Raw genomic sequence first — 24,242 nt, forward strand, 5'->3', positions numbered from 1 at the left:
CAGTATTGGGGTGGGAGTTACCCGATTTTCCAGGTGTTGTGTGTCTCAGTCCCCCTGGCTAGGAAAAGGGATTCCCTTCCCCCTTGCGCTTCCCAGGTGAGGCGATGCCTCGCCCTGCTTCAGCTCTCACTGGTCGGACTGCAGCAGCTGACCAGCACCGATTGTCCGGCACTCCCTCGTGAGATGAACCCGGTGCCTCAGTTGAAAATGCAGAAATCACCCGTCTTCTGTGTCGCTGGCGCTGGGAGCTGGAGACTGGAACTGTTCCTATTCGGCCATCTTGCTTCTATTCCATAGTCATTGTTCTTGATCTTTTCTTTCTTTCATTTAAAATCCATTGGGCATTTAATGATCATGAAGTAATGAGGAGCAGTAAAATCGGTCACAGGAAATGAAAAGTAAGCACTTGGATCTTTTCTCTGCAATTGTCTTTCCAGTTGATTCAAAGCTTCTTGAAAGGGTGTCTGTTCTTTTTTGGCTAAAGTGCTTGTGAGAGGCTTCTCATGGGGCACGTCTAATCTCACAGAGGCGTGACACTGGAGGTCTTTTTCCGCCTCGTTCTCCACCCGGTCTCGATCTCGCTTCTTTTTATCTTCCTTAACTCTTATATTTTCTCCTCTTTTCTTCCCCTGGAAGCTGCTTCTCTCCTTTCTTTCTCTTTTTCTGCTTTCTGTCCTTGTGTTTGTCATGATCGTTTTTGTCTTCGAAGAGGCTGGAGTCGTGCCCTGAGCTGCTTGTGGAGAGTTCGGTGGCTTCATTCCCTCCTACTTTGAGGACCAGCTTCAAGGGCTTCTCTACATACTCCTCATAGAGGTGTTTGTCCGACTTGTGCTGCTTGTGCTTCTTGCCCATGTCCGACGGAGCCCCAGTGCCTGCCAGCCGCACCAGGCCCAGGCCCGCCACTTCCGGTCCCGGCCCAGGGTGGAGCAGGGCCTGGGAAGCCCTGCTCGAGAAGCTGAGAAACCCTCTTTACTATAACTCCACCACCCTCCCCTACATTTTGACACTATGTTGTGTTAATTTTTATATTTTTTAATTGCCTCTCTCTCAAGGTTGCTGTAAGTATTATTGTCTTTGGTAGATTTGTCTTTTGGACTTCATACCAACCAGAGTTACAAATGGATTGCACACCACAAATTACAGTAATAGAGTATTCTGGTTTGTTTGTGTGCTTAATTTTACCAGTGGTTTTTATAGCTTTACAAGCTCTCTTTTTGTAAGTTAGTGTTTTTTTCTGTCTGTTGGAAGAACTCCCATAAGCATTTTTTGTAAGATGGTTCTGGTAGTGGTGAATTCTCTTAGCTTAAGTTTGTCTGGGAAAGACTATATATTTGGCTGGGCACAATGGCTCACACCTATAATCCCAGCACTTTGGGAGGCACAGATGGGAGGATTGCTTGAGCCCAGGAGTTCAAAACCAGCCTGGTCAACATAGCGTGATCCCATCACTACAAAAGAAGTTTTAAAAAATGAAAAGACAAAACAAAAACCGTCTTTTTTATATTTGAAAGATAGTATTGCTCAATACTTTATTCTTAGATGGCATTTTTTTAAAGCATGTTGAAGACGGCATTCCATTCTCCTGGCCTTTATAGTTTCTGTTAAGATGTCTGTTGCCAGACAAGTTAGAGCACTTGTATACATCATTTACTTATTTTCTCTTGCTGCTTTCTTTGTCCTTGACCTTTGAGTGTTTGATTATTATATAACTTGTGAGTAGTCTTATTTGCATCAGATCTATTTGGTGTTGTCTCACCTTTATTCCTGTACCTGGATATTTATCTTTTTCTCAAATTTTGGGATTTTTTTCTGTTATTTCTTGAAATAAGCTTTTTACCCCTTGCCCTTACTTAACAAGAGCACTTGCTCTTAAATACCAATAAATTTCTTTGATTTTGTCTTTAGAGGTAATTTTCTGTGTATTAAAGGCAACCTTCATTCCTTTTCATTGTTTTTTTCTTTTTTCTCCTCATGTATTTTCAAATAGCCTGTCTTTGAGCTCAGTGACTTTTTTTTGTTTCATATATCCTGTGATTGAGAGACTCTAATGAATTTTTTAGTTCACCAAATATATTTCTCAGTTTCAATTTCTGTTTGTTTTCTTTGTATTATTTCACTCTCCTTGTTAAATTTCTCTAGTAAATTTCTGTATTACTTTTCTGTGTTGTCTTGTAGGTTATTGAGTTTCCATCGTGCTGTTGAGAGCATCTAATGAATTTTTCTGTTCACCAAATGTGTTTCTCAGTTTTGATTTCTGTTTGATTTTTTTTTTGTATTATTTCGATCTCCTTGCTTAATTTCTCTAATAAATTTCTTAATTACTCTTCTGCGTTGTCTTGTAGGTTATTGAATTTCCTTATACCTGGTATTTTGAATTCTTGGTCAGAAAGCTTATGTCACCATCTTGTTAGGGTCAGTCACCGGTTCCTTGCTTTGTCTGTTTGCGGTCATGGTTCCCTGTTTTCGGTTGTTTGTTGTGGATATACATCTGTGTCTTTACATTCAAGGATTAGTTATTCATTCTAGTCTTCTCTGTCTGGCGTGTTTTGGTTTTTATTGAATATGCTTGCTTAGAGATTCTTTGAAGTTTACCTGTTAATTTTCTCTTTTTTTATTCTTAAATCTGCTAGGTTGCTGCCTCCTTTTCAGCACTAGGTAGTGCCTTAAGCCCAAGTTTGCATACATTCTAGTAAACAATCAGAATGCTGCCCATCCTGAATGAGGGAGGTCCCAAAGGGGATATCCTGGTAGTGTGTGAAGGCTGGGTAGAGATTCATGTCCAGTGAACCTGTGAAACGAACCTCTTACAGTGTGGTACTGCTGAACACCCACTCCAACCTGGCATCTCTTTTGGCTGAGTTACAAAGCAGAGTTTCCAGGACTAGGGATGGTAGTCCCACCTCCCACCTCCTCTCTTTATTTCTGCCTGTTTTCAGGGATATTTCTCCCTTAGGTATTTCCACTGCTCCCGATTATTAGGACAGGGACAGGTCTGTTGCCAACAAACCCAAGATGGTGGAGAAGCCAGTTGTCCACCTCAGTTATACTTTTTGCAATTTAGCAACTCTGAGTTGGGAAAGTTTTCTGCATGCTTGGTGCTGGACCGATTGAGGGGAGGGGCACTGTGATTATGAAAGTCTAATTTGCTTTCTTTTGCTTAGAGTTTTTTCACTTCTTTGTGGTCTTGGGAACTGTCTCCTTCTCATATTTGAGTTCTGGGATATTGCTCATGATCACGTCAGCACTGTATATGTGGTTTTGGTTTTCTGTGGCGGTGAGTGAAGCCAGCTTACTTCTATACCACCGTTTTAGAATCAGAAGTCTCTGTCCATTTTTAAATTGTATTGTCTTTTTATTATTGAGTTGTAAGAGTTGTTTGTTCTAGATACAAGTCCCTTATCAAATATACGATTCACAATTTTTTTTTCATTCTGTGCTTTGTCTTTTCAACTTTCTTTTAGACAGGTAAAAGCTTAAGGTCCTTCAGTATTCAGCTACCATAAAATATGGTTAAATAATTTACTAGACTTGCATATAATGTTAATTACCCATAGTATTTTATTTATTTGCATTTGAAGGAGGATTTAGATATTTATATACAAATTTGACCAGACAGTAAGTTTATCTTAACTTTTAATGTTGCTTTAAATTGTCTGAGATGAATTTTCATGTCATAATCAGAATTTTTTTTTGAGACTTTGGTTTATTTATGTTTCAGTTAAAATACTACAAAAATTAATGTGTGTTACCATTCTGGCTAAATTATCTGAAACTAAAAAGTATTTGTCTTACAAGCCAGAATTTTATTTTTCACTAAGATTAATAATACTAGTTACTTTTATGACATTTAGTCTGAAAGGTGCACATTTTCTTGGAGATTTGTGCTTGAAACTACTATTAGAAGCTTTGTTTTTTAAGACTGAGCTTTTTAGAAAAAGTTATACCATGGTGTGTGCCTTTGAGCAGTACCCATATAGTTTCATAGTCATTGAAAATCAAGAGAATTTCTGATTTACTTTCTGTAACAATAATTGCATATTAAATTGCTTATGAACTTTGGATACAGCATTTCATCAGATTTCTGACATATTAATCTTAAAAGAATTATATTAATCATAAAATTACTGTTGTTCAGTTTGGAGGTTGACCCTTAATCCATTTATGCCTAGTGTTCCATTATTGGGCTGCTAAGCTTGTGGGAGTTCTTTATATGCTACTGCTCAAGGTCATCACCAAAGTCTGATTTTTCACACACAAAAAATTGCAATCTCTGGTATAAATAGGTTAATTGATTCCCTTCTAGTTCCCTTACATAAAGGGGAGATGTTAGGACGTTATACATGTCTTCATTGTTTATAAGGAGAAAGAAAATACTTTATAAGGAGAAAGTGAGATTTAAATCCATCAAAATTTCTACTAGACTCAGTTGAAAGCCTTCTTAGAGGCCACCCAATTTGAAAAAGACATCCTGTGCATCAGTTTTACAGTAACAAATTCTTGGTTCTCCGACATCAACTGTGGGTGCTCTACAATTCTATTCAGTTCTGACACTGGCTACTACTAATGCATACCCTACAGGGTAAGGGTTCTGTCTGATAGTACTGCTCACTTAAGACACCAGCCACAAATGGAGTCCCTAGGCTCCCTGCACTTCTGCCCTACCTGAGGCTATCCAGGAGCCCCCAGCTACCAGTCTTCTCATTGGTACACAGATAAACATTTAACACTTAAAAGAGTCCAAACGTTTTAGGAGCTGTGTACCAGGACCAGGGGCAAAGATCAAATATATTTTTCTTCTTTTATCATAGTATCACACCCCCTCTTATAAATTTTTCATTTTAGTTATTGAACTTTTCAACTCTGGAATTTCCATTTGGTTCTTTTTTATAATTTCTATCTCTTCATTGGTACTCTCTATTTGGTAAGATGTTGGTCTCATACTCTCCTTTAACTCTCTTGACATGATTTCGTTTAGTTTTTTGAAATACTAATAATAGCTGGCTTAAAGTCTTTGTCCAGTAAGTCTAACACCTTGGCTTCTTCATGAACAGTTTCTGTTGTCTGCTTTTATATATATATATATGTATGTGTGTGTGTATATATATGTATGGCACCATATTTTCCTGTTTATATGTTTTATAATTTTGTTGAAAACCAGACATTTTAAATTATGTATCATTTCTGGAACTTAGATTCCTCCCTACCCCCCCCCGCCCCCAGTTTGTTTTTGTTGTTGCTGTGGTTTATTTCTTTAGTGATTTTCATGGGCTAATTTTTGTATAGTCTCTATTCTTTGAAGTCTCTGCTCAGCTGGCATAGTGGTCAGTTAATGGTTGTCCAGAGATTGCTTTAAATGCCTCTTTTCTCAGCTTTTGCTGAAGGGCTCTGTGAGTATGTTGGGGCAGAGCCTCAAGATCAACAAGAGGCAAAATATTAGTCATCTGAGGTTTTTCCCGGGCATGTACATAGCCCTACATATGCTTATGGCCTTCTAAATTCCTTTGACTGTATCAAAGTTTTTCCAAGCCCCTGGTGGACATTTCATTCCTCAGTTTGTACTTTTGAATTTTTTGGTCAGCCTGTTGTTAGACCCAACTGGTAAAATTCCTCCATGAAGCTACAGTGTTAAATAATTGCTGTTGATTGTGTTCCACAATGACTCTGCAGCATATAGGGCTCTTCACGTAGAGTGAGCCCTTAGTCAAATCAAAAAAAGGCAAGTGCTAGGAATGTAGTGTTGTTCAACAAGCTGCCACACAAGTCCAACAGTGGCAGTTTTCTGAGGGTAGCTACAGCTTTGGAGGAGCTCCAGATGGGTTCTGGCTTGTCCAATGGCTGCCTGGCTGCTAGTTTTTACAGCTACTGTAGATGCAAGGCTTTCATTTTCAAGACTGTTTTGAAGCTGCAGAGGGAGGGATCAGATTAGAACAAGTTAAATGCCACAAAGCTTGCTGTTTTAGCATTCATCTGGTGTTCCTGAATAAATACTTCTTGGATTGTTGCAAACCTTTAATTTCCAGAGTTCGGGAAAAGGTTGCTTTTGACAGTTTTTGCCAGTGTTCTTGTTGCTTTTATGGAGGAACAGATATTGAAAGATCCTTACTCAGCAATTTTGTAAATGCCTCTTTTCAGTCCTATGTACTTTTATCTACATCCTGCCGCCAATCTCTGATCCAGCCTCTTGTTACTTACCTGTCTCTTATATTTCTACTGGATCCTTGGAACACTGGTTCCATGGCTAATATGCTTATATTATCAAAATTTCACTATTAGCCTCCCCTTCTTGCCTGGTAGCCCACTCAGGGCTCTGTCTCTTACATCTCACATAAATCAAAATACTCAGTGCCTCTCTTAAATATCAGTATTCCTCAGGATTCTTGCTTAGGTCCCTTCTCTTGTATATCCATTCTCCCTAAGAAATCTTACCTAATTGTTGCTCATATTGGCAAATCTATCTTCTTCTCTAGCCCAGATCTCTTTCTTAAGCTCCATATCTATATGTGTTTCATTTAAATATCCATTTGGAAATTCTGTAGACATGTAAAATTCTATAAATGCAAAACAGAAGTCAACCCGCCCCTATTTTACAGTTTTCTTTGAATGACATGATCATCCATCCGGTTGCCTAAGCCAAAAATGTAAGAGTCATCTTTGATTTCTTCTGCCTTATCCTACTCTCAAATTCCAGTTACCATAGCCTCTTGATTCAACTCCCTATATCCTTGACCTTTTCTCCACCTCCACTGATATCTCGACTGAATTCCTCCAGCAGCCTCCTAAACAGATTTTCCTTTCTGTAGTTCTGTTGCCAGTGTCCCCACAATGTGTCCACGGAGAACTTTATAAAATGCCAATCCATACAGGTCATTAGTACATGCATGTGCGCGCGCGCGCGCGCGCGCGCACACACACACACACACACACACACACTGTTCCTCTCTCTCATACTTTTTTTTTTTTTTTTTTGAGCCGGAGTCTTGCTCTGTCACCCAGGCTGGAGTGCAGTGGCACGATCTTGGCTCACTGCAAGCTCTGCCTCCCAGATTCACGTCAAGTAGCTGGAACTACAGGCGCCCCCCAGCACGCCTGGCTCATTTTTTGTGTGTTTTTTTTTCAGTAGAGTCGGGGTTTCACTGTGTTAGCCAGGATGATATTGATCTCCTGACCTCGTGATCCACCCATCTCGACCTCCCAAAGTGCTGGGATTACAGGCTTGAGCCACTGCGCCCGACCTCATACTCCTTTTCTTTCTCTCCATTGCACTCCTTGTTTCATCCCACCTACACTTTTCCTATTCCCAGATGCCATGTTTCTCTTGCTGTCAGGTTTCTGTACATACTGAAAACATTCTTCTTCATTTGCTTTGCTTAATCTGATTCATAATTCAGGTATCAGCTCAAAAGCACTTCCTCTGATAAGCCTTCCTAGATTCTCACAAGTCTGAGTTAGATACTTGTGGATATAGCCATAGGATTTTGTACTTATTGAGCACCTGTCATGCCATACTGTAATTGCCTATTTATTCATTATTTTCTCCAAGTAGACTGTAAAGTCCATGAAGGCAGTGGCTGTTTTATAAGCAGCCTGTGGTTTAGTACTGAACATTGGGTCTCCACAAATTACTTGAGTAGAGAAATCATGACTACATTTATGAATAAAGGAACCAACTATACCCAGCACTATATATACAAAGATACATTAGACAAATGTATGAATAAAGTAGACTTTTGAAACATCTGGTATTTCAGGGATATAGTTTCTCTTAGTAATGTGGGATTAATCATTTAAAGCCAATGATTCTAGATAAAGTTCTGTATATTTTATTTGAAGAAATAAAATGGCATAAATAAATGTGAAACTCATAAGTATTTTTACAAATAAAAGGAGAAAATGAAAGGAAACTGTTACATATTATGCTTTGTTTTGCCTTTAAGGCAAAATATGTATATATTTATAATATAAATATATATATAAAACAATCGGCTATCACCTGGTCTCATGTACTATGTTATTTTATAACTAATTTTCATCTGACTATAAATACATCATAAACATTTTCTTATGCTAGGAAATACACTTAAACATCTCCTGTTGCTGAGGTTAGCAGACTTTTTCTATAAAGAACCAGATAGCACATATTTTAGGTTTTGAGAGTTGTAGGGTGTCTGTTGCTACTACTCAACTCTGTCTATAGCAGAAGCAGCCATAGACCATTCTAAATGGCTGTGGTGTATTCTAATAAAACTTTATTTACAAAATCAGACAGCAAGCAGCATTTGCTACAGAGCCACAGAGCTATTATACAGATATAACATAATTTACTTATTTCCCTATTTTTGGAAATTTAGATTATCTTCATTTTTTTTCACTGTTGTTAGTCATACTCGCCTCACATCTTAGTATCTGAATCTTTGTGTACGTTTTGAAGGTTTTCCTTAGGATAAATTCTGAAAGCCTAATTTCTGAGGCTAAGAGTACATCCTTATGACTTTTTTTTTTTTCCATGAGAATAGGTAATTTAACACTTTCTGTGACTGAGTTTTGTTTAGTTTGTTTTGTGGTTTTGTGGAGATGGGATAAGAAAGATGGAATAAAACTTAGAAAGACAGAAGCAAAGGAAGACTGGAAGGAAACAGATTGAGTTAATGATAGTGATATAAAACTTGAGATGTTCCAGGAATAAGAAAATATGCAAATTTTTATAAACATAAATTTTCTTGCTCACATGCCAAGTTTTTCTGTTTTACAGCTCTGTTGAGGTTTGTTTAAAACCTTGTTTAGATTGAATTTAAGATTTGGGAGATGGGATATGCAAATTACACAATAAATATTTCTTATTCTCCTAAGATACTCTTAGGCTATCACTATTTTTATTTTAATTATCCATCAGCTTAAAAAAAAAAAACAAAACTTTTCTATTCCAGATGATGATAGAGAAAGAAGTCTAATTAATTAGAGCAGAGATTGGCAAGCTACTATCCATGGGCCAAATCCTTCTTGTTGCCTATTTTTGTAAATGAAGTTTTATTTTAACTCAGTTATGCCTGTTCTCTTAAGTATTGCTTACAGCTGCTTCCAGGCTACAAAAGCAGAGTTATGTAATTGTGTCAGATACAGCATACCCCATAAAACCTAAAATATTTACTGTCACCTTCCAGAAAAAGTTTGCAGACCCCCAAATTAGAGGAATGGTACATTTAGTCTTTGTGTTTATTGAAACTGAATCTACAAAAATACCCCAAGTAATTTTGCTACAAATAGGCTAACAAGATTTTAGATGGGCAATTTAGAGATCAAATGAAGACACCTAAATTGCAGAATAAAATGTTGAAAAATGACATAGAAATGTTGGGATATAGAGGACTTAATGTTTTGTTTTGTTTTTGTTTTTTTGAAACAGAGTCTTGCTCTGTCGCCCAGGCTGGAGTGCAGTGGCGAGATCTCAGCTCACTGCAACCTCCGCCTCCCAGGTTCACGCCATTCTCCTGCCTCAGCCTCCCGAGTAGCTGGGACTACAGGCATCCACCACCACACCCGGCTAATTTTTTGTATTTTTAGTGGAGAGGGGTTTCACCGTGTTAGCCAGGATGATCTCGATCTCCTGACCTCGTGATCCACCCGCCTCAGCCCCCCAAAGTGCTGGGATTACAGGTGTGAGCCACCATGCCCAGCTGATGACTTAATGTTTAGAATAATTCTGGGTTCTGTGAAAGATGAAATTCAGAGCACCCACATACTCCCTGTTGAAGAGGCATCTGCCTTTTGTTATGTACTTACACACAATGGGAAGTAGCCAACACCACAGAGTTTGTTATGTACTTACACACAGTGGGAAGTAGCCGGCTCCACAGTTTTGCCATGGTGTCAAGTGTTGATGGCGCTTTTTAAAATAACTTTTGTAGTTTCTGAATTAGGGAACATCAATCAAATTGGAAGATTCAAACCCTTCAATTTTTGAAACCTGTGTACATGGGCTTATTCTCCCAAAGACGATCTTATTTCTGGTTGGACTTGTCTCACTTCAATTTGCCATGATAATAAGAGGGAACCTTCAGAGGATGTGAAGGGGAGTTGTTGCTTAAAGGGTATGAAGTTTCAGTTAGACATGATGAATAAGTTCTGGACGTCAGTTGTACTGCGTGGTGACTATAGTTAATAATGTATTATATATTTGAAAATCGCTAAGAGATTAGATTTTAAGTATTCTTACGACAAAATAATAAGTATGTGAGGTGATAGATATGTTAGCTCGATTTATTCATGGTGTGTACATATCAAAGTGTCATGTTGTATACCATATATATGTACAATTTTTATGTATCAGTTTTCCTTAATAGAGTTGAGGGAGTAGGGATATTTTCTTTCCTTAAATCTATATGTTACCTAGAAATATCTAATGTCCCGAATCCTTTAAGAATCCAAAATCATTTAGTAGAAGGTTTCAAAATACCGTAACTTTCACTAATTTTATAAAAACATTCTTGAAAGCATCTTGTATATAGAACTTCTAGAAGTATAGTGGAAAAATACCTGGACTGAAGTCACAAGTTCTTAACTAGACCACTAACTAGATGTTGAGAAAAGCTGGGTTTCTAGTACCAGCTACCTATCTCTGGACTTCTTTTAGGAGAAAAGCCACTAATTTTAATGCTAAATCCACTGATTTGGGGGCATTTTCTCATGGTTTAACCTAATCCTTACTAACGAGAGTTGTAGTAGACTAGTTTATCTCTAAAGACTTTACAGTTCTGTATCTCCACACATTTGTGTGAGGTAGAGCTAGTGGAGGGAAATAAATAGAAGTCTGTATCTGGTCAAGATAAAGCAATGCTATTACAGAACTACAAATTTTATGGTAATAAAAGACATACTATTTCCAAAAAGCAACTGACTCTCGTGTTCATTTTTACACATTTCTCTTTCCTTATTTAACTTTTGAGTTTCTTATTTTATCCTGTTTCTTTCATTTTCGCTTTATATCATTCTTATTCTGTATTAGAGCTGTTAGTGCTATGCCAAGAATTTCTTGTGTTGTGGCTGTTCTTCAGGAGGTTGTTCCTGAGGAAGGTTGATGAGTAAGGCACTGAGCCATCTCTAGCTGCAGGAGGACTGGAGAGAGAGGTGTGTCTTTGTGATAGAGTGACTACAGATTTGGATGGCACTTCAGGTCATTCAGGGTAGGAAAGTGCAATAAGCTGGGGACCCTTCTCAACCCCACACACCCATGTCCTCCTGTAACCCTAATGGTAGTTACATTAATTGTATCAGAGTCTCTCTTTTTTCATGGATGTGTTTCTTCAGATATTCAAACTCTTTCACATCATTCCTTTCTTCTTAAGCAGTTATTCTGTTTTGTTGTGGGTTCTTTAATTCATTTAATAAATATTTGTTAAGCACATGCCATGTGTTTTTTGTTGAGTTCTGGGGACATAGTGTTCATCACCTCCCTGAGAGTTTGCCATCAAATGGGAAAGTCAGATAAGGAAACAGGCAATTATAATACGAAATAAAAACTGAGGAATTAAGGAAGCCAACATTGACTTTTTTTAAAACATTGAACCAGCATGGTTAATGGAAAGAGTATTGGTTTTAGGTTTTGTTGATCCGGATTCTATTGCTTAATAGTTATGTGACTTTGGGAACATTAACCTCCATCAATACTGCAAGATTATCCTAAGTTTTAGAAATACATAGGTAAAGCACTTACCCTAGTACCTGCTGAGTAAATAATTTCTTCCTTTTTCCTAAGTTGTACATCCCTAAATTGTTGTAATTCTGAAGCCTATAAATAGAAAGTCAGTTCCTCTGGCCCCTACTTCACAGGCGATGTGAAAACTGGATATAAAATTATTTTTAAGACACTTTGTGAACACTCTGCCCATAAACTATTAGTACAGTCCAGTTTTGTAATTGTTTCTTGTAAAATTTATCCAAAATTCCATTATTAAGATATATTGACTATAAACAAATACCTTAGGAATTTACAGTATTGCTTGTAAAATATGGCATTGCACCAGTAATTCTGTAATCACTGGTCTTGAATTTGTCAACTTAAGAGGAAATACTTCACTGTCTTCCCACCTCCCTCAACTTGTAGTTTAGCATACCAGTTACTCTTAGTCAAATTGTGGTTTTTGTCCGGAAAGGTAATGGTTATAACATTTATTCTTGAGATATTTAAAAAGCAGTCAAGTAAGTCATCAGTAAATTGATTAAATCTATTTTCTTAAGACTCATCAATATAGTTTGAATGTTCTCTATTTGAAGAATTGAAAAACTATAGAATTTAGGGATTAATACCATGTTGTATTTAGAAATGAAATAGCCAAACTAGAAACTGAAATTGGTATAACAGCAACACAGGTTTGTAATTTTTCAAAAGCATGACAGTTGGTAGTTCACATCAGAATATTACCCTTGGGAGAATCAAATCTTGTTTCATTATGTGACTGATCTTTCCAATTTTGCTATGCTTTATGTAATAACTGTTCCAGATTTATTTTTCTGTCATAAGTGTACCTTAAAAATAAGAGAAGCTAATGTTATTCTTTATAAGAAATGTAAACATTAAGATATCAACACAATGTAGAACTATTTTCTCTATATTTTATATAAATCATTCTAAATCATAAATGGGAAATAGTGATCAAACAAATATTTACGTTCCTACCAAAAGAAAAGGCCCAGTGAAGCAGAGTGAGGAGGGATAAGGGGTGGGGAAGAAGCCTGAGGCTTGTGTTGGTAGGAGCACCACAGTGAGACTGGGTGACAGCATGAGAAAAATGGATGTGTTCTTCCATCACTGCTGTTCCCTCTGTTTGAATTAGACAAATGGCACATACCCAAAGGGAACTAGGGACAATGCTCTGAGGACAGTAACCACTTCCATACAGCCCTGCCAGATTCATGAGAGCAATGGTGCATCTGCTTTTTGTTGCCATTGTTGTTACTTAACCTTGTCATGGACACATCATTGTTTCTGTGGCATTTCTTTTGTGGGTTCTCACTCATATTACTTTCTTTATCATGGCTATGCTGGATTGTCTGTTGGCAAGTCAGCACCATTTACCCTTTCGGCACCTTGACTGATACACTGGTTTCTGAGAAGTGTGCATGTTGGCTTTTTTCCCCTCTCATTTTGTCTCCCCTTGTTCCATACCACCAAATACAAAATTTAGATACCCCGAAATCCATTACAGGTAATTGATCTGTAGAGATTTTGTTTTGATTTGGTTTTGTCTTTTTTTTTTTTCCTTTTAATGGCAAAATTTCATTTTTACCCTCCTTCCCACTGCAATAGCAAAATTCCACACACTGGAACTGCTTTTACACCCCCTTTCTCCCAGAGCTGCCTCTCTTTTAAGGAAGGCTCTTGTTTGAAAACATTAATGCCAAGAAAGGCATTCATTGATTTATTTAGTAAACTTTTTGTGAATTTTTGTAACCTTCATAACACTGTGCTAAGTGGTATTTATAGATGATTCAGTGAAGTACACAAAACTAGTTGGATTATGAGGGTAAAATAGTCAAAATATATTCATCAAGACTACTGTTTAAATCATACTATTATACAAAGCTTGTATTTACAGAATGTTTCCAAATGTTCTGTTGTAAAATGTAGTTAATACCGGTTACTTTCAACTATGGGTTAATTTTTTTCAACTCTTCCCTTAGATAAGCTGTGTTGCCATTATAACATTTAAATGAGTTTCATGCTGAGTTTTGTATTGTTAAACTGTGTCTGGAAGCTAAACTTTATAATGTGTTACATTTTAGGTCAGAAGACATGTCTTCATCTACATGGCATCTTTCCTTACCTCTATGTGCCATACGATGGTTATGGACAGCAGCCAGAAAGCTATCTTTCTCAGATGGCATTCAGTATCGACAGAGCACTTAATGTGGCTTTAGGCAATCCATCTTCCACTGCTCAGCATGTGTTCAAAGTGTCATTAGTATCAGGAATGTAAGTATATGATAATATATTTTATAATTTCTGTTTATGTTGCTATTCTATTTAGAGGAAAACACATTCAGTTGATATACTCTATTTCTTTTACTTCTAGTCTAATGCAACTGCAGTGAATTTCTTGCTGTAACTTTTTAACATGAATTTTTATGTCAGTGGAAGGTAGAGAGTCAACAGTGATTTTTGTTGTTTCCTTTTCCATTTCTCTGCTTCCTAGAACTATAGAAATTCATGTAATTTATTCAGCAGATATTTATTAAGTACTTTTTATATGCTAAGCACTGTTCTAAGTACTTGGGATATATTGCTGAACAAAACAAAGATCCCTGCCCATGTGGAAGTTACATTCTGCTATGAGAAACAGATAATAACCAATAAATACAACATTACATTAATTTATTTGCTATATGATAATTAGAACGGTGTAAGGAAAGAATCTATACAAGCAGGATAAGAAGGATCAGTAGTATGGGGTAGGGAAGTAGACTAGTGACAATTTTAGAGTAATCAGGGAATGTGTCATTGATAAAGTAACAACATCTGAGCAAAGACCTGGCAAAGTGAGGGAGTAGGAACAGCATGGAAGCCAGGTGACTGAAATGGAAGAGTAAAGAAGAGTTGGACTAAATGAGAGGTTAGAGATTGTGAGGACCAGTGATTCTCAAAGTGTGGTTTCCATACTTTGGTTTCCTAGTATCACCTACTATCATTAGTTTTACCTAGCTTGACAGCCATGAGAATATACCTGTCAGATCTCCAGATACATAGAGAATGAGTGAATGGCCCCAGCTACTATACGCTCAATTCCAGTCTCACTCCGCATGACCTGCTTTCCATAGGCTACTCTTACCCTGTGACTGAGTATGGCAAAGATACTAAAGCAGATCTGTAAGACATCCCTCTGTCCACTTGAGATGAGACTGGTATCTAGGTCTGGTGGCTATGCCAGCTTCTGGCTCCCTTCTCATTTTCTCTTACATTTGGCATTTACTTCTTGGAGGACTCGGACTAACACACCTGGGAACTTGGTAATACTACATTCTTGGGGCCCTGCAATTTGTGTTTTAATAAGCCTTTCTGATGATTCTTATGCCTGCTTAAATGTTTGGTTATCACTCAGTAGGCTAACATAAGGACTTTGACTTTTACTCTAAGTTATTACGTGATTTCAAGCAGCCAAGATCTGGCTTAAACTGGAAAGGATTACTTTAGCAACTGTATTAATAATAGATTGTAGGGGGACAAGAATAAGAGCAGGGAGAGAATTAGGACATTAATCTGGGTAAGAAAATATGGTGGCTTGATATTAAGGTAGAAAAGACCTAGGAATTAAAATTAAAACAAAAAAGAAAATAGTGTGGCTTGAACTAGGGTGGTAGCAGGAAAGTAATGTGGAGTCATCAGCTTCTGGATCTATTCTGAAGGTTGAGTTAATATACTAGATTTGCTGTTTGATTGGGTAAGGATTGTGAGAGAGAAATCAAGGTTGGCTGCAAAAATTTAAGTGTGTTCTGCTAGTAAGACGGAAGGTGGAGGTGGAGCCAACTGACAGGAAAGCTCTGGAGCTCGTACGGGAACATTTGAGTTGTTTTATCTCTGTATGAAATCCAAGTGGAGACCTTAAATCTCTGCTTTCTTCCACCTTAATCTAGGCTTTCCTCTGGACCATGATAGTATCATTTTAATTGAATTTCGTTCTATTTTTATCTCATTCCAGAGCAACAGAAGTACTCTTCTTATACTGTAAATTTAAAATCATTTAAAAATTCTTGAGTGGCTTCATATTGTTAATAGAATACAATTTAAACTTCTAGCCATAACCTATGTGACCTCACCCCTGTCTATCTCTGAAACTTTGCTTTCTGTATTCCATTCAGAAACAGTGATCTTCTCTCAGTTACTCTGCTATCCAAGTTGTTTCTCACCTAAGTTCTTTGTATATACAAGTTTCTTTCCTTGAGTATTCTACCCTTCCCCAAGCATTCAGATCGTTGACCTCTTCAGAGAAGTTTTCTTTGACTATCCCACTTAAAATAAGGTATTTTAAGTAGGGCATTATTATTGTTGTTGTTTTTATTATTCTGTATCTCAGCCCATTATTTGTTTTCTTTAGCACTTAATACAGTTTGCAGGTATTTTAATTTTCATTTATTTACTTAATTTTTATGTGTTTCTTCCACTAGCATGTAAACTGCATGCTCGTGCACTAGCATGTTATGAGATGGCTCAATAACTATTTGGTTGGATAAATGAATGAGGTGAAAGTTTACACTCATCCTATAACAGAAGCAATAATTATGTTAGGGATAATTATCTACTTTATCTTTTAGTTTTGTTTATTCTTGATAGTTTCTAATAACTTTCCTATATATATCCTCATTTCAAAGTTGAGTCTCCAAACAGCCCAGTGAAATGCATAGTCACTAATCTTCCTGTATTTTTGTATTTGTTAAAGACATTGCCACATTTTTAGAGAAGTTGAGTTACAAATCTGGATACATGGGGCAAAAGATGAGCTGCTCACTCTAATTTTTCATTGCAGTTTTCTTTTTTCTTCTAATTTTTTGGTCATTTTCTTCCCTAGATCCCCTTTTTCCTTCTCATTCACTCTACCTTCTCTAATTCCTTTACTCCTTCAATTTTTCCTACTTTAAGTTACATAAAGTTGCATCTAGCTACCAAATTAACATTTATATGAGGTTTAACTGTATTCATTTTAGACTATCACTATCCTGAGGCTGAGTTAAGAGATAGGATCATGACCTTGGGCAAATTTCTGGGATTTCTTCTTACTCAATGATTTTAGAGAATCTTCTGTAAAGAGATTCTCAATCCATCAAAATTAATTAGGTGAGATTTTTCACTGTCCACACTCATTTTCCTTCCTGTTGATATACTTTAAAAACTAACTCTAATTACGAGATACGATTTTTTTAAACATGAAAACATCTACTTTCAAACTCTTCCATTCTACTTTTTTTCCCCCCAAAGAATCTCCTTGATAAGGAATTCTTTTGGCAAAACCATTCATCTGGCTGAAGATAGCCCATATTTCCAGAGAGCTACCTTTGTATGTATGAAACATACCATAGCAGGAAAGGGCTGTAATTAAGGTTGAATTTGCTAGTGAGAGAGAATGATATCATTTATGTAATGTGTCTTTCTTTAACCCATTCTTCATGGCAACAAAATAGGGTGAACAGCAGCAAACTAGACCGGAAGTGGTATTATAAAAAGTTAAGAAAAGGGTGAAGGGTGAGAGGGAGGGATGGTCAGGTGAGACTTTTCTGAGAAGGTAAATTAAGTAGAGTTCTGAATGAAGATTAAACAAGCCATGCGGAAGTCCAGAGCAGAGCTTTCCACTTGAGGGATCGAGTTAGAGGGCCTGAAATGTTAAGAGTGGCTGGAGGAGAAGGAAGAATGGTATGACTTGAGATTGGAGTGAGAGGCAAGGATGAGATGAGGAACCCTTTAGACCTTGGTAAATAGTTGGATTTTTTTTTTAAACAGAAATTACTTTATAGCAATAATACAGGTGGCTTAAAACAACTTAAAAAATTGTTTATACCCAAAATAATGACTCTGCTACCAAATTAGTCCTTTATTTGATGTCCACTACACTATTAGACATCACAGAGAGGTGGTGTCCTAATGAGAGTAAATTCTATTATCTACTGCCTGTCATAAGGGAACAATGTTTTTAAATGAAGAGTGATTGGGTTTATCCACCTAAAGATTTAACCATGTATTAACAGACCACTTTTAAGCCAATACAAAGCCTTTTATTTCATTCACAAATTTATACCTGTTTATGTATTGTTTCTAATTAATCATCTTTGAAAATAGTTTTCTGTATATCAGAGGTTGTAGTGTAGTTTCAGATCCTCCTGAAATGATGTGAGAGTTCAGCTTATTTCATCTTGCACCAAGGATTTCTCTCCCTGTTATGTAGTCTTTTGTTTCCCCCTTTCCTCATTCCAGCTGATACCCTGAGAAAAAACTCAGCCATAACATGATTAGGTTGCTTAAGTAAGTTCATGGTCTTTTTCAGTCTCTTACGTTCCTGTCTACACAGTTTTTTCAGAGGCTTCTCTTGATATTGTTGTGTATTGCAGTTTTACTCATGTCAGCTACTGAAATATATGCTGTGTGTACATATAATAGGTAAATTGTCTCTGCCTATTGAACTTATAAAATTAATAATAAACAGCTGAATAAGGAAAGTAATGTAAGTGTTGTTAAAGGACTTTGTTGATGAAGAACTTCAGTTTTTGTTTTTCTTTTTGTTTGTTTGTTTGTTTTTGAGATGGAGTCTTGCTCTGTTGCCCAGGCTGGAGTGCAGTGGCACAATCTCGGCTCACTGCAAGCTCTGCCTCCTGGGTTCACGCCATTCTCCTGTCTCAGCCTCCCGAGTAGCTGGTACTACAGGCGCCCACCACCACGCCCGGCTAATTTTTTATATTTTTAGGAGAGACGGGGTTTCACCGTGTTAGCCATGATGGTCTCGATCTCCTGACCTTGTGATCCGCCTGCCTCGGCCTCCCAAAGTGCTGGGATTACAGGCGTGAGCCTCTGCGCCCGGCCCGAACTTCAGTTTTTAACAAAAAAATGAGAGCCAGAAGAAGGTGACTGAAAGGTCTGTTTCTCTCATATGTAGAGTAAAGCAAACAAAAATATGTTTTCTTATATGTGGAGTAAAGAAAACAAAAAACCACTTAAAGTCTTAATGTTTGAGATTAAGGGTTGGATGGTTTGCTCTTCCTTTTTGTCCATAGTTTTTTCAGAGTGATAATTTTTAATTCCCATCATCAGTAATGCAAAGAAAGTGATATTTTTTACACTTTTTAAAAAAGCTTTAGTATTTCATATGTTAACCTGTGCTAGGTTTAACTGAAAGGTTTGGGTTTTTTATAATTGTTTTTTGTGGGGGTGGATAATATTAAATGTAAGACTGAATTTGGCCAGCTGAATCTAATTAGGGCAGTAAGTTGCATTATTTCATCTCTGAATTATGAAAATCATTTGTAATATCTTTTTCTTATATTTCAGGCCTTTTTATGGTTATCATGAGAAGGAAAGACACTTTATGAAGATCTATCTTTACAATCCTGCAGTGGTGAAAAGGTACAAAAATAAATGAAACCAAAACATGAATAACTATCATTTAAGTATTTTAATAATAAAAAAAATCTAGAAAGAAGGCCTCTATAGTTTGTAGTCTTATTAAAGACAGAGACCGTAAAATACACATGTATGTGTATAGGGAGAGGCCAGTGGCTTGAACTCTATGAAGGATGTTTTAGAGGTGGAGGCTCCCAACTACTGCTTTCCTGTTACAGATTAGAGAGTTCATAGAAGTAAGTAAGGAGAGATTATGCTGCCATGTATGATGTTAGCCCTCTTCTGGCCAGACCTTAGTTCAGCATTAAGAGAAAGTTGCTCTTTAGCATCAAAGCAAGGAGAAATGTGTAGGAATGAGTCCAGAGCGAGAGGGCTTCTGAGATCTCAGAAACCTGTTGACTCTTTTTACTAGATGTTGGTGAAATTTTGTATTCCAGGTTTTTTGTTAGTTTTGGTTTTGGTTGTTTTTTCTTCTCTCAGTTAGTCTCCCTGCCTCTAGTTTATCCTCTCAATCATCTTGGAGCCCAGGTTATTGAGGGCAGGGAAGGGCACATATATGGAAGATTTTAATCATCCTTTCAGATTCAAAACAAGGATTTTCACTATGTATAGTAGCAAGCTAGGGTAAAAGTGGCCTTGGAGGTGTACTAAGTACTGTTTTTTCAGGAGGTCTTTGATGTTTTCAAGAATCTCTTCCATCTATCGGCTATTCCCATCTTTCTTTCCAATTCTATTTTAATGTTAATAAAACTTTGCTAATTATACGCACACGTTCATACTCATAGAAACACCTTTCTCTTATAGCCATTCTCCTTGAAAGATTTATCCAACTTCTTACCTCTCATTCATTGTTTGTTTGTTTGTTTGAAACGGAATCTTGCCCTGTTGCTCAGGCTGGAGGGCAATGGCACAATCTTAGCTCACTGTAATCTCAGCCTCCCGGGTTCGTGCAATTCTCCTGCCTCAGCCTCCTGAGTAGTTAGGATTACAGGCACCACCACCACGTCCAACTAATTTTTTTGTATTTTTAGTAATGACAGGGTTTCTCCATGTTGGCCAGGCTGGTCTAGAACTCCTGACCTCAAGTGATCTGCCTGCCTCAGCCTCCCAAAGTGCTGGGATTACAGGAACGAGCCACTGTTCTCAGTTTTCCCATTCACTCTTTAATTTATTCCAATATGGCTTCTACCCCAACCATTTACTGAAAATTGCTTTCACTAATGACCTCTGTGTTGCTAAATCCAATTTTAGGTCCTTACTTTTTGACCTCATGGTGATGCTTATGATGCCTTAAAACAATCCTAAATGTCAGCTTCTGTGATATATACCACCTCTAGTTTTTCTCATACCAGTCTGATCATTCGTATTTCTGCCATTTTGTTGGTTTCCCTTTTAACATCTATGGTTGTTTCTTAGAATTCTGCCTTAGACTTTCATCTTTTCTCTGCATATTTTCTCTTCCCTCTACAGATTTATCTACTCCCATGGGTTTGTTTGGTTTTGGTTTTTGTTTATCTTTATGCTTTTGACTTCCAAATGAATATGAGTAGCCTAATTTCTCTCTAGAGCTTCTAAACAATATATCAAACCACCTACTGGGTAGATGGAATAGCCCAGTGGTTATGAGTGAGGGCTCACAAGGCAGAGAAAATTTGATTTGAATTTTAGCCCCTTTGTTTTTTTAAGAGACAGGATCTTGCTGTGTTGCCCAGGATGGAGTGTAGTGGCGCTATCATACCTCACTGTAACCTGGAACTCCTAGGCTCAAGGGAGGTCCTCCCACCTCAGAGCTCTTCTGCCTTTTATTTGTGTGATTTTTAAATCTGAGATAATTTCTTTATTTGTAAAATGGAGATGATTGTACCACAGACTTGTAATAAACGTTACTTGTAATAAAGTACTTTAGCACAGTATCCAATATATAGTGATCACAAATATGTTAGTTACCTTTGCTATGTTGATAAAATGATTATTATTTTCTTTGTGATTCTTTTCCAGTATTACTGTTGGATCCCCACTATACCTAAATGCCCTTGTGTCTAACTTGAGTTTCTCCTTATTCCCCTTCCAAAAAATCCCAAACAAACCAATTTTTCTTACAGTTCTTCCCCTTTCAAATAATTGCAACACCACTAACCAGCTGCTTAAGCAGGAAATCTAGGCATCACCTTCAGCCCCTTTTCTGTCTCACCCTTCATCTAGTTAGTCATCAAGGCCTGATCATTTCACCTCTTATGTGTTTCCTGAATCAATACATTTCTATGATCCTTGTTATAGCCACCATCCTTAGTTTTTCCACAACAGCCTATTTACTCCTTACCTGTAGTCTTCTGTGTTCTATAGCTCGTCTGGTGATGTCACTTTTCTGCTATTCACCTCTCAGACAAATTTCACTGCCTCTTCAAATGTCTTAACAGGCTCTGCATGCTCACTCTTCTCATTACTTCTCTATCCCTGCCTCTGACACTAGGTCACAGTCTTACTCAGTGGTTTCAGTTCCTAAATAAGCCATGTTTTCTCGTGACCCTTTACATGTGCAGTTTTATTTACATGAATACTCTTCCCTCTCTTCAGAGAAAAAAATGCCTCTTTTTTAGTTTCTTGCTTAGAGACTTTCTCTAAGGTTTTGCAGAAACATCCTCTGCACCTCTATCTGATTAGTATCTTTTCTAGATGTTTAATATATTTCCCCACGTAGTACTTAACTATGCTTTGTATAATTGTCTGTTGTTTGTATTCATCATTGTGAAGGAAAAAAAAACTCAGGAAAGAAAAATATCAAAATGGCAATACCTCTGAGTGGTGGGATTATAAGTAATGATTTCTTTCCCTTTTTTGAATATTTAATCTTTTCAAAATTATTTGTTATTTTTAAAAGAAAAATTTTATTTTAAAAACCTTTTGGTATTTTAATTTTTAAACATAGTATCAAATTGGCTTAAGACAAAATATTCTTCATCCATGCAGTTTTTGTTATTCAGAACATGTTGCTTACTTTAAAACTTGATTGAAACTTTTAATTTCTGACAAAATACAAATTTCCAGTAAAACTGAAAAGAAAATTTTGTGTGCTAATAAGTACTTTGTTCTCTATATTTCTATATTCAACATTTTAGGGAACATAATTTTATGATGAAACTTTTTTTTTCTAATTTAGGATATGTGAACTTTTGCAAAGTGGAGCCATAATGAATAAATTTTACCAGCCTCATGAAGCGCATATTCCCTACCTCCTACAGCTCTTCATTGACTACAATCTTTATGGCATGAATTTAATAAATCTGGCTGCTGTCAAGTTCCGAAAAGCAAGAAGGAAAAGTAAGGTTAATTTTCAATCAAAGTTTGAAACAAGTGTTGTATAGTCAGTGATTTATAAAATACATATTTAGAAAATAAATGTTGAGTGACTAAAGAATGAAAAGAAATATTTGCACAGTGGAATTAGATTGTCAGAAAAAGCATCTCAGAAAAACATTTTTTTAGTAACAGCTTTATTGAGTTATAATTTATATCCATTTAAAGAGGACAGTTTGATGGTTTTTAGTATACAGGCTACCTAAAAGGTATTGTGGGTTTAGTTCCAGACCACTGCAAAAGTGAACCCTTTACGTTGCTTAGCAATTGATATGTATTGTGATTCTTTTTTTTTTTTAACCTCAGACCTTAATGTTACTTTTTATATTTTAGGAATAGTGTATGATACACAATTCTAGAAATCCCTGGAGTTGTTAGAGCCTTGTTACTTTAGTCCAGCACTTCCCTGATGAGGTGAATAGCTGTAAGTTAGTGGAGGTGTTGGTCTCTCAGCATTCCAGACGGATTCTTAAGTCCCTTGAGCCATCACCTCCACCAATGAACATCCTTGTCCATTTTATCTCAGTGGGTCGTGCAAGCGTTATTGTATTTCTTTGTGTGACATGACCTGAAAAATATTGCAAGCAGAGCTTTCTCTGGGTGAATTTGGTACTGCTTTAAAGTTGTTTATTTATAGAGCCTTTGATATTATGAACAAAACAGAATAACATGGTTATTTGAATAAGTTGATTTCCTCTCAAAACAAATTTATTTCTCCTTTTGCATTTGTAACTTTCTGAGGTGAAAATTAGGAGATTCCCAGATTTTTTACTGTGGGAATGAAAAGTTACAGACGAGAGAAGGCTAGAGCATCTTGAATGGTGAATCCTTTCTGGAAAGTTTTCAATATATTTTGCCCAGATCCATCAGTGGAATCACTTTCGGTGACAGCTATAGCCTTATGAAATGCACTTCTTAAATCATAAGACTTGAAAGTCAAAATTACTCTTTGACCCATGGGATGCAGAATGGATGTTGTGTTAGCAGGCAGGGAACCAACATTAGTCTTCTTGTACGTCTCCATCAGACCTATTGGGTGACCAGGTGCATTGTCAGTGAGCAGAAATAGTTCGAAAAGAATCTTTTTTTTTTTTGAGCAGTAGGTCTCAACAATGGGCTTAAAATATTCAGTAAACCATGCTACAATTGGTATACTGTCATCCATGCTTTTTTGATCCACTTATAGAACACAGGCAGAGTAGATTTAGCATAATTTTTAAGGGCCCTAGGATTTTCAGAATGGCAAATGAGCATTGGCTTCAACTTCAAGTTACCAGCAGCATTAACTAACCCTGCCAAGAGAGTCCTTTGAAGCTTTGAAATCAGGCATTGACAGCTCTCTAGCAATGAAAGTTCTAAACAGCATCTTCTTCACAGATAAGGTTGTTTTCATCTACATTGAAAATCTGTTATTTAGTGTATCCACCTTCATCAGTTATCTTAGCTAGGTATTCTGGAGAACTTGCTGCAGCTTCTGCATCAGCCCTTGCTGTTTCACCTATCTACAGTGAGGCTGTTTCATACGTTTGTGTGTTCCATTGGAGTAGCACTATTCATTTCCTTTAAGAACTTTTCCTTTGCATTCACTACTTGGCTAACTGGCACAAGAGACCTAGCTTTTGGCTTATTTTGGCTTCTGACATGCCTTCGTTGGTAAGCTTAATCATATCTGGTTTTTTATTTAAAGTGAAGACATGTGACTCTTCCTTTCATTTGAACATTTAGAGGCCATCGTAGGGTTACTAATTGGTTACTAATTTTATATTTGAAATCCATAATTGACCCATATAGTCGTCTT

General features: G+C 36.9%; 1 protein-coding gene and 1 pseudogene across 8 annotated transcripts in view; one reads left to right on the plus strand and one right to left on the minus strand.

The window, feature by feature from the left end:
* LOC126952245 (bromodomain-containing protein 7-like) overlaps nt 1-890 on the minus strand; it is a 56,615-nt pseudogene extending 55,725 nt beyond the window's left edge.
* The window catches only part of REV3L (REV3 like, DNA directed polymerase zeta catalytic subunit), a 659,986-nt gene that overhangs the window by 56,351 nt on the left and 579,393 nt on the right, over nt 1-24,242 (plus strand). For 7 of the 8 annotated variants that reach the window (XR_007725269.1, XM_050789035.1, XM_050789036.1 and 4 more), the window contains 3 exons: nt 13,777-13,966; nt 19,019-19,093; nt 22,248-22,408. Coding sequence is in view for 7 of the 8 variants with exons in the window: in XM_050789035.1 (XP_050644992.1) it covers nt 13,777-13,966; nt 19,019-19,093; nt 22,248-22,408 (426 nt within the window). In the remaining variant the exon portion in view is untranslated. Of the gene's footprint in view, nt 1-13,776; nt 13,967-18,474; nt 18,606-19,018; nt 19,094-22,247; nt 22,409-24,242 lie in introns of those variants that run through there. The other variant, XM_050789040.1, reaches the window with a different exon arrangement.

Source organism: Macaca thibetana, chromosome 4 (genome assembly GCF_024542745.1).
Source record: "Macaca thibetana thibetana isolate TM-01 chromosome 4, ASM2454274v1, whole genome shotgun sequence".
NCBI classification, from domain to species: domain Eukaryota; kingdom Metazoa; phylum Chordata; class Mammalia; order Primates; family Cercopithecidae; genus Macaca; species Macaca thibetana.